The sequence below is a fragment of the Ooceraea biroi genome, chromosome 2 (assembly GCF_003672135.1).
Source record: "Ooceraea biroi isolate clonal line C1 chromosome 2, Obir_v5.4, whole genome shotgun sequence".
Taxonomy (NCBI): Eukaryota; Metazoa; Arthropoda; class Insecta; order Hymenoptera; family Formicidae; genus Ooceraea; species Ooceraea biroi.
The window spans coordinates 906,017-917,508 of NC_039507.1; the positions used below are offsets into that span (position 1 = coordinate 906,017).

The following is an 11,492-nucleotide window of genomic DNA, read 5'->3' on the forward strand; positions in this document are numbered from 1 at the left end:
TGAATAACTTTCCATATATCATATATTAAATATATATATATATATATCTTATATATATTAAATAGATATATTGAAAAATATTCTTAATAAATTTTATATTATTATTATTTATTATTTAGCTTTAACAATATATAGTATATATACATAAAAATATATTAGTATGTATACATACTATGTTTACGCTGGCGATGCTTATGTTATTAGCACGTTCTTATCATTTTAATCGATAAGTTCTTAATGTTATTAAAATACAAACAATAACTTAGTTTTTAATTTTTGCAAAAATTACGAACTCGTCAGATTAAAAATGGCATTTTTTAAAAACAATGGTTAATTTTTGTTCATAACTGCAAATGATTCTTTGATAGTCAATACATTATTTATTAAACTAGATTTCGAAAACACCTTAATTTTATATTTTAGGTTTTGAATTTGTAAGAATTCGCCTGTGTGCGCCGCGCCGCCTCCGTCCACATCACAGTCGTGCCATCTGCCGTTACCGACCGTTACTCATAACCGAAGGAAGGCATTTATGCCGTTGCTTGTACAAGATTTTCACATATACTTTTCTCTTTTATTACGCTTCTAAAGTCATTTCGAAAAGCTTTATTATATTCCTTTATTTTATCCCGATTGTAGACTGCCGCAATTTTGTGCGTACAAATTGCGAAATTTTTATAAAAAGCATTTTTTTGTGCAAATGGCAGCACCATCGCGAAAAAGTTCCCTAGTCACTCAACAAAGAAGAAAAGAGAAAAAGAGAAACATGACAAACATGAATATGTAAAATTTAAATATTCATTTCGAGTCCGATGAATATTTAAATTTTAAATATTCATCGGACTCGAAGTGCCTAACCTAAGGGGAAGCTGGAGTTGCTAGTGAACTATTTTTTCACTATAGCGATGGTAATTGCAGTTTCGAAAATTCTCTTTATTGCTTGTGCAGAATAAAAAATCCTTTTCCACAAATGAAGTATAGATAGAAAGAAAGTCCACTCTACAGGACTTTATATTCAAAATGGAAAAAAATTAAAGACTTGCATTTGTCTTTTCTAACTTTTTTCCATTTTGAATATAAAGTCCTGTAGAGCGGACTTTCTTTCTATCTATACTGCATTTGTGGAAAAGGATTTTTTCTTCTGCACAAGCAATGAAGCAATAAAGAGAATTTTCGAAACTGCAATTACTATTGCTATAGTGAAAAAATAGTTCACTAGCAATACGGAAACATCTGTTACGTTCGGAAATGCGATTGGTTATTACAAGTGCAGCCATTGGGTTAAAACTCCCGGCTACATTCGTCTAGTAACTCTAATGACTCTAGTAGTTTTGGAGGGATATCGTTCAATGCAATATGGCGATGCGCATCGGTGTTTGATGCAGTGCATTCAATCGTATTCGATGCAGTGACAGCGATTGTGACGTGATAGCGAGACGGTTATCATCGGCAGTGTGCATTTTGAGTGCGTGTTCAACGCGAACACTCGTCGCGGTTGATCGGTGAAGATTTGACGCAGGAGAGAATTGTGTGGCACGTGTCTACGGGTCACAGACAAAATGTCCAAGCCGGACGAGAATGCGGACACCGGCGACACCGGGGACAACTCGAACGGCTCCTCGGCGGAGACCTCGTCGTCGAGGGGCGGCGATTTCGAAACGAAGCTCGAGACGGATCGCAGCAAGCGATTCGACTACCTGCTTAAACAGACCGAGATATTTTCGCACTTCATGACAAACAACCAGAAAGACAAGGGCAGTCCCCTGAAGATCAAGGCTGGCAGGCCCAGGAAACAGCCGGCGGAGAATCCCAAGTTGGATCCGGGTGATCACAGGCATCGCAAGACCGAGCAGGAGGAGGACGAGGAGCTGCTGGCCGAGAGCAACGCCAACGTCGCGCCGACCACCCGCTTCGAATCGTCGCCGCATTATATCAAGTCTGGTGAGTTGCGCGATTACCAGATACGCGGTCTGAACTGGATGATATCGCTGTACGAACATGGGATAAACGGCATCCTCGCGGACGAGATGGGTCTCGGTAAGACACTGCAAACCATTTCCCTGCTCGGCTATATGAAACACTTTCGTAACATTCCCGGTCCACACATCGTGATCGTACCGAAATCGACGCTGGCCAACTGGATGAACGAGTTCAAGAAGTGGTGCCCGACCCTCCGGGCCGTTTGCCTCATCGGAGATGCAGAGACCAGAAATACCTTCATCAGGGATGTGATGATGCCTGGAGAATGGGACGTGTGCGTCACGTCCTACGAGATGGTCATCAAAGAGAAGTCGGTGTTCAAGAAGTTCAATTGGCGTTACATGGTTATAGACGAGGCTCACAGAATAAAGAACGAAAAATCCAAGCTGTCAGAGATCCTCAGGGAATTTAAGACGACTAATCGGCTTCTATTGACAGGCACACCGCTGCAAAATAATCTGCACGAGCTGTGGTCCCTGCTGAATTTCCTTTTACCAGACGTGTTCAACAGTTCCGATGATTTCGATTCCTGGTTCAACACAAACAGCTTCCTGGGCGACAACTCATTGGTTGAAAGATTGCACGCGGTTCTAAGGCCGTTCCTTCTGAGGCGCTTAAAGTCCGAGGTAGAGAAGGGACTCAAACCCAAGAAAGAAATCAAAGTGTACATCGGCCTGAGTAAAATGCAGAGAGAGTGGTACACCAAGGTATTGATGAAGGACATAGATATCGTGAACGGTGCTGGAAAAATTGAGAAAATGAGGCTGCAGAACATCTTGATGCAATTGAGAAAGTGCTGCAATCATCCGTATCTGTTCGACGGAGCTGAACCCGGACCACCGTACACCACTGACGAGCACCTGGTCTACAACTGTGGTAAAATGGTGATACTCGACAAGTTGTTGCCGAAATTGCAGCAGCAGGAATCTCGCGTCTTGATATTCAGCCAGATGACGAGGATGTTGGATATTCTAGAAGACTATTGCCACTGGCGGTGCTTCCAGTATTGTAGACTGGATGGTAATACCGCTCATGAGGACCGACAACGACAGATCAACGAGTACAACGCGCCCGACAGCGAGAAATTCATCTTTATGTTGTCGACTCGTGCGGGCGGTCTGGGCATCAATCTCGCGACCGCCGACGTGGTCATCATTTACGATTCTGATTGGAATCCGCAGATGGATCTACAGGCGATGGACCGCGCGCATCGTATAGGTCAACAGAAGCAAGTGCGAGTCTTCAGATTCATCACGGAGAACACGGTGGAGGAGAAGATTGTCGAACGTGCTGAGGTAAAGTTGCGCTTAGACAAGCTTGTTATTCAACAGGGACGATTGGTGGACGCCAAGCAGACCGCGTTGAACAAGGACGAGATGCTGAACATGATCAGACACGGCGCGAACGAGGTGTTTGCGTCCAAGGACAGCGCCATCACCGACGAGGACATAGATACGATATTGCAGAAGGGCGAAGCCAAAACGGAAGAGATGAAACAGAAACTCGAGAGTCTCGGCGAGTCATCGTTGCGCAACTTTACCGTGGACGCACCGACAGATTCGGTGTATCAATTCGAGGGCGAGGATTATCGTGAGAAACAGAAGATCTTAGGGATAGGTAACTGGATCGAGCCGCCGAAACGCGAGCGTAAAGCGAACTATGCTGTCGACGCGTATTTCAGAGAAGCGTTGAGAGTGTCGGAGCCGAAGGCGCCGAAAGCACCGCGACCACCAAAACAGCCTATAGTTCAAGATTTCCAGTTCTTCCCACCGCGACTTTTCGAGCTACTGGATCAGGAGATCTACTATTTCAGGCAGACGGTCGGCTACAAAGTGCCGAAGAATCCCGAAATGGGATCAGACGCCGCGCGAATTCAAAAGGAGGAGCAGCGTAAGATCGACGACGCTCAGCCGCTCACGGACGAGGAGATCGCCGAAAAGGAGAAGTTGCTTCTACAGGGTTTCACCAACTGGACCAAACGTGACTTTAATCAGTTCATCAAGGCGAATGAAAAGTACGGCCGCGACGACATCGAGAACATCGCGAAAGAGGTGGAGGGAAAAACGCCGGAGGAAGTCATGGAATATTCGGCCGTTTTCTGGGAACGTTGCCATGAGCTCCAGGATATAGATCGCGTCATGGCGCAGATCGAACGCGGTGAGGCGAAAATACAAAGGCGCGCCGGTATCAAGAAGGCTCTGGACGCGAAAATGGCCAGATATCGCGCGCCTTTCCATCAGCTGAGGATATCCTACGGCACGAACAAGGGTAAGAATTATACCGAGGAGGAAGACAGATTTCTCGTCTGTATGCTGCACAAGCTCGGATTCGACAAGGAGAATGTGTACGAGGAGCTACGGGCTACCGTGAGATCGGCGCCGCAATTCCGCTTCGATTGGTTCGTCAAGTCGCGCACCGCGCTGGAGCTGCAACGTCGTTGCAACACTTTGATAACATTGATAGAACGGGAGAATCAAGAGCTGGAGGAACGCGACAGACAAGAGAGGAAAAAGAAAGGCGGTAGCATAGGGACGAAACCGGCCTCAAAGCGGAAACAAGAAAATTTGCCAGCGCCACAGGACAAGCCACGAAAAAAGAAAAAATAGATTGTCGAGTGTGTTAAAAACGTGTTTCTGTCTGGACTCTTAGAACTGTCTTTATGCCTCTATACGCGATGTACGACTGAAATATGGACCACGGATATCCACAAAGGCGCTTTTTCTACATTTATTACAGATTCGCCATTTTTCACAGCAGTCTTTTTAACGTGTTCCATGATTTCACGCCCACCGCACTTCATATTTCATTGTAATAAAATACATTTTTAAACAACGGCTTTTTAGACCTCTCGTCAGGTTTCACTGAACATTGCGTTTTAGGAAAAGGAAATTTAGATAATTTATCATAACTTTTGAGATGTAAACAGAGATGTAAATGCGTGGGCATAAGTTCCAAACTAGAGATCTCAGCGTCACGGAATTCTCGATAATACACATAGTTACTGCGTGGTTATCTCCTAATGTAACAGCAAAGTTCGTATTATTGCGAGTATTTTCCGTCTATACTTACCATATCGACGGATAGCTGAATGTGAAAAAAGAGGAAGCATGCTATTTATTTCTTTGAATTTCAAAACTTAAGTTGTTTTATTAATGAAGTTCTCTCTCATCTCATTTTGACGAACTTCAGGACTCGATATTATTCTTTACATACATCAAGCAAATCAACTCGTGTTAACTCCTATAATTATCATTCAAATCTACGCACTAGCTCATAGTATCATTGATATACTTACATTATATCTACGTATTACGTGCTGCCGTGACATTATAATGATCGAAAAGATTCAAAGTATTATTGACATATGACGTAATATTGGTATGCGCTGATCCATTCTAGCATTCTTTCAAATACGTGGATCATTCCCAAATGAAATACGAGATTGCAGTTTCATCGTTCATGTGTAACGTTGCAACTTATTATTATGTATGAAAATCTATTATTTCTGTCTTAAAAAGCGACATATATACACATACATACACACAAATCAATTTTACATTTGAACTTACACATGCGTACGTGCATAAAATAAAATGGTGAAGGTTCTACAATTCGTATTCAATTCGGAGAAACTTCATAATAAATAAATATCATATTATCACGAACATAAGAAATATTTTATTTCAGTTGCCATGTATTATCGCTGCTTCTCACGAGATATTTATTATCCATTTCAGTTCGATCGCATTCACAATTGTGTGGAAATTTGCGTTAAATTTATATAAAATATTGGCCAATTGTTAAAAATACATCATATCTATTATAGGCTCAGCAGTAAGCATAATGCTCTGATACTTGATTTATAAGTGCGAGAATGTATTGTGCAAAATGTGTATGTGCAGAACTAAAGAAAACTAAAACCTTTAATATCAAACATTTGTGTTATATTTATTGGATAAATGAGAACGACGCGACACTAGGATCAATATTCAGAGACGTATTCAGGTCTTTAAGAATGAATAAACTGTAGCAACTAGGTTGAAACATTTATATTGTTTTCGTTAACAAGTTATGCAGAAAAATGATGGGTCAAATATATCTAAAAATGACCAAATGCGAAATTTCTCTTTCTTGCATAAATACAGATTGAAAAATACGTGACGTATGTTGTGGTTTTGTAATTGTACAAGTCGAAAATGAAACGTTCCGATATTAATTTCGATCTTTTTTAACCGTTCCTAAGGTCCCGTAAAGTTCTACACCGCCACAGGATATTATATCCTACTTTACATATTTTCCACATTGCCTGTTTCGCTGATTCGCTGTCTTCCCTTCCAAACCCAAAAAATCACAAAAAGAAACAGAAACGCTAACTGATTGATAAAGGGAAAGAATCCATGTTGTCAACATTTTGAATCGTCATCTAGGCATAATGCGTGTGATTAGAGTATATTAAAAGGGCAAGTACAATTATAGAATTACAACCGTTACATCTTATTTTCACACAACTTAGTTCACATCTACCGAGTGAGAAATCAATAGTCAAAGTGAGCTTATTCATATGCTACAGAGCATGCGAAGAATTTATTCCAAACTAAAGTAATTTGCTTGTCGTTTTTCTCATTGATATCTTATATCTTTTTTCTTTTTCGTTATATCCCTTCGACAATTGTATCGAATTAATTCTAAAATCTATAGGAATAGTGTTGATATAAGATTCATCGGCAATGGAATACATTTAGTTTTCAGCAAATAGATATCGACAAGGAATACACAATTATCAATAATAATATGATTCGTATCTATGGCAAGAATCGGCCCACAATAAGATATACATCGTATTTGTATCGTGTTACATTCATACGTTTACGAAGTGAAAATTCAGCTGTTGCAGAAACGTCGGCAATTGCGTACGCGCGATGGAAGTCTAAAATAAAAAGATAATTCTAAATTTTCAGATCAATAATCATCAAATAAGTTATTGTACGTACAGATTACGTTACAAACGTTCCTCCTTTCATGCCGATTTATTTGACAATTTAGTTGACAATTGTAATGTCAAGGACTTTGTTGTTCAAAAGAAAACGGAACGCGAATGAACATTTTGATCTGAATCACGTTTCGCCGCTTAAAAGGTAATCGTGATTTTAGTTCTCTACGCATACATCATCAAGGTATATCGAGTATTGAGACAAGTCGAGATAAGTTTACATTGTTTTATACAGAATTTTCTAACGCTTTAATCATTACGTTTGCGCTACTGTTTAAAATCTGTGATAGAGCAGCGATAAGGATAATAATACTGGTGTATGGCGCGATTCTAAGCAGACTCTTCATCCTGCCTAAAGAGTATCTTCGCGTTCACTCCTACATACGTATACTATATTATTCGAAGTCTACAATTTCGTAATTATTTTGCAGTAACTATTTGTATGTTTTCATTTGACACACATGTATTATAGTTTTAGCCGCTGTACCTCTGCCAGATTGTTTTTACAATTTATGTTTGTCCGATTTTGATTATTCCATAGGTTGTTCGTACATTTTTCTATGTTTGCGGCAATGATGTCTCTGACACCATACGTCACTAACGAGATAATATTGACTTACTAAATTGCCGAACGATTATTTCTCTGAATTCCTGAATAAACGTACGAATAAAAATTTTGCATTAATTTTTTTATCATCTAATATATAGTACATTTCGCTATAGTGCAATTGAAAAAGGAATCAGTGTGCTACGTGATAATGCTGCTATTTGACTAAATATATTTCAGGTATATTTTCATAAATCTCTTCTCACTCACTAATCAGTAATCACACCGTTATTAATGCGGGCATAAAATAAGAGACGATAATTTTCTCGCGAAATTCCTATGATACAAGTAAAAGCGCTCGATATTAAAAGTATACAAAGGAGATATTAAAACCACGTTTTCATTTACAAAGTAATAATGCAATTAAATAATTCTATTTAGTACTAGTATGTACAGAGTGGATCACGAGAAACACGGAACACCTTTTAATGATCTTTCTAGACTTGAATATGCCAACACGCATAGAACGCAACTTAAATGATTATAAATGTTCCTCTAACATTCTAACATATATATATATATTTTTTTTATATAAATTAGATAGAATATAACACTGTACATCTCTCTTAGTACCAGCTACGAGATATACACGTGTGAGAACTTTCTTATTATAAAAAAGAGAAAAAATAAAATTATGTTGGCAAAGAAAAATTTCAAAAATAGCTGTATCAACGACAAAATAACAATAATAGTCAATAGTTGAAAAATTAAAAAAATTTTCTGTGTATCATACTTGTTTCTTAGAATCATACAAGCTATATCCGTATAAATTTGTATGTCTCCAAATCTAGGTAGAGCTCAACTCAGATGTCCCAATAGATCACCCTGTACAAATTGGAGTATTCTCACACACACGCGCGCGCGCGTACACATACACATACACACATATCCGTATAAAATAAATAAACTTGACAAATATAATAACATGATTGACTATTATCAAAGTAAAATAAGAGGAATGGATATTAAGTCAAATGCCGAGTTTACAATAGCCAGCTTATTAGGAGTAATAACACATGTTTATGTCGAAAATTTGTCTTATACAATAACAAGTCATAAATAATCGTCCTTTCTAAATCAGATATGCATCTCCCCCATAATCGCCCGAGTCTTAAAATTAATAACGAATCCGATAAATACTTTACGAAAGAACATTCGATTGCCGAGAGAGTCGTAAATAAGTAAGAATGAATTTGTCATACGCGTTAAAATAAATCGTTCCCGGCGTATCTTTAACGAATGTGCCTGTCGATTGGTGCTAATGTTAACGGTTAATGCTAATGCACTGGTATAGTTTCACGTGTCAAACTATGTGAATATTTATTCAACGGCCATTGCACGCTCAATCGAAAGTATAATCTACATAGAGAAATGAGATGTTTGTTGCACGACTCGTGCCGCGAATGAAATCGAACGAGTAACTCGTACAAAATTGACGTAACCATGTATACAAGTGAATACATACACATGACGGCAAGTTAAATCGCTACGCGAAAGAGATTCCAAGAGAATTGGAAAAGCTGCATTACGTGAAAAATGAAACGCGCTAAGAAATGCAACGACGCCCGAATTCGAATTCGAGATACTCGAATCGCCTATATTTCTATATAAGTAAGATGGAAAAGATCTACGGTAAAGGTCCAATCGAAAATCAAGTGCCTCCAAGGGGGTGGATCGGGGGGTGGAGGCAGAGGGACTTGTTACGGACGGCAATGACCTCTCTTTCTGCCACCTTCGTTGCCGTCCTCATCCTCGCCGCCCCTTCGCACTTCCGTGTAACGTTCACCCTTCACACTTACAATCTTATTGTCGAGGTATCGCACGAGCTTCTTCGGCTCCGTTTTTGGCGCGACCGGACGATGCTCGCGGCAATCATCATCCCTGTCGACGTAACTATATCGCGCTATGATGCGCGATTTTAATTCTTCGTCGTTCACTCTCGCCTTGTTACGAGCATTCGGCTGGAAAAATCAAGATAATCATACCACATATTCATATCGAATCAACATACGTGTATGTGTGTGTGTGTGTGTTTGGCATATGTGCTATCTGTACGTATGTCGTGAATTATTAACTCGAGACAACTCGATAAAAATCTGTGCCTTTTGCAACTAAATAATCAAAGTCCGTAAAATTCTTACCGTTAAAAACGTAAGGTTGCTAACGATACTCTGACCGGCTTCTTGACGGTGTAGCGCGAGTTGCGCGGCTTTTGCTATGTCACCGCCGGCCACCGCTAAACAGTGTCTTGCTTCAGCAGGGCTCGCAGCTGGAAACATCTCTTGCAGCAGAGCCATTTGCGGCCAAGAGGATTCCTGAAACGCCACGGAACAAAGGAACGAATGGTGAATGAAGAATGTCTGAGAGAATGCTGAATGTCGTTGCAAACTTCTTCTCTTACTTCCGAGAAGTATTCCCCGCTAGAATCGCTACCGGCGTCGCTCGTTTCCGAGAGGTGATGAACGCGCATTCTCTGCGTGCCAGCTGGCAGCAAAGCAGTCAGGCTAATGTGATTCAGCGGATCGCTGTGAGACTGGCAATTCTCGTTCTCCTTACTCCCTTGCTTCAATTTACTCTCCACGTCGAGTAACCACTTTGACACAGCCTCCTTCTCGATGGTGGAGAACTCGGGTAAGCAAGCGGACACCATCTCGCATAACCCATCCACGTCCAGATTTTCCTCCAGCGCGCTTTCTTCCACCATACTCACTACGTAACTGAGTACAATGTCGTCTATTAAGCTGAAACAAGATTGTTGATGTAGGAGCGGGCGAAACGTATCCATCGAACATTGTCAACTCGTTTGTCACACGAGACACGGGCTCGTACCTCAATTGAGCAGTGGGCACCTGCTTCCTAACGAAACTAAATAAGGCCTTCTTCACCAATTCCTCTTTTTCGTCCATCGTACGACTCATCCTGCAACCGTTAAATCGTTAGTCCTTTGATCCGTCGGCGAAACGCTAGGAAATTCGACGAGTATATCGGCAACGTCCAGACTCGCCAATATCGTTCGAGAGGGGAAACCGCTTCGTCACAGGTAACGATTATTCGCGCGAGCGAGTCTGTCGGAGAGCGTGGTCGGCGGTGAGGCGCATCTCTCGTCGACACTGCGCGACACGACGAACACTACCGACAGCTAGGCAGCTACGACTGTTCCTCGGCGCGCGTACGACGGTCAGTGTACAGTCATTGATCCTTTAATATAGGTTAAGGGAAACAAGAGGGCAGCAGGTCCCTCGCTCGCGGCCCTTGCGTGCCCTGCGAGAGCGAGAGAGAGTGCTCGCGTCGCGACGACGCCTTCTCGTACGCGGTATCGGAGCGGATCGCGTTTGACCGACCACCGCGAGACCGCCCGCCCGGTCGTACGTGCGAGGCAGGTAAACCCGAGGAAAGGTAAGCAACGGTGGCAGAGGACAGGGCAGGTGATCATCAGCGATGCAGGCAGCGCCGGTCGTTTCACGAGCGAGAGAACCGTCGCATCACCCTTGGACGAGACGGCAGCATCCACCTCGGCGAGAACGCACAACGCCGGTACGAACCTGACGCTGAAACCCTGTCTACCTCCTCGAAATCGGGTCCGTCGGATCGCGAGCGACGCTAAACCCCCCCTCGAGATATATCTCGTGTACAAACAACGTTCGTCGATTTGACAGCTCGATGAGGAGAGGGGTGGTGGATGCGCGACACTAGCGCCGCTTATCGAGTCGTGCGCCAATCTATCGTCGATATTTTACTATTTGGCGCGTACATACATTTGTATACGGAAATATGATTAGAGAAATAAAAAGATAGAGGTATTTTAATATTAAAAATTAGATATTCGTGGATACGTTTGTTGATAGTTGAGAGCTTGTACTTTACTCACTCGCGTAAGATCATTTGCATAGGCATAAACAGAGATTTCCTGGCTAC

The 11,492-nt window shown here is 41.6% G+C and overlaps 2 protein-coding genes across 2 annotated transcripts; one reads left to right on the forward strand and one right to left on the reverse strand.

Annotated features, from left to right (window-relative positions):
* Positions 1–1,338: 1,338 nt before the first annotated feature.
* LOC105287904 (chromatin-remodeling complex ATPase chain Iswi) lies at positions 1,339–5,909 on the forward strand. The gene has a single exon (XM_011353770.3). The coding sequence runs from the start codon at positions 1,560–1,562 to the stop codon at positions 4,584–4,586; it is 3,027 nt and encodes a 1,008-aa protein (XP_011352072.1). The 5' UTR covers positions 1,339–1,559; the 3' UTR covers positions 4,587–5,909.
* A 505-nt stretch (positions 5,910–6,414) lies between these two features.
* Positions 6,415–11,416, reverse strand: LOC105287905 (CUE domain-containing protein 2). Its single transcript, XM_011353771.3, has 5 exons — positions 11,120–11,416; positions 10,407–10,496; positions 9,979–10,318; positions 9,719–9,892; positions 6,415–9,538 (listed from the first exon to the last, which is right to left on the reverse strand). The coding sequence occupies exons 2-5, from the start codon at positions 10,493–10,495 to the stop codon at positions 9,278–9,280; spliced, it is 864 nt and encodes a 287-aa protein (XP_011352073.1). The 5' UTR covers position 10,496; positions 11,120–11,416; the 3' UTR covers positions 6,415–9,277.
* Positions 11,417–11,492: the final 76 nt, after the last annotated feature.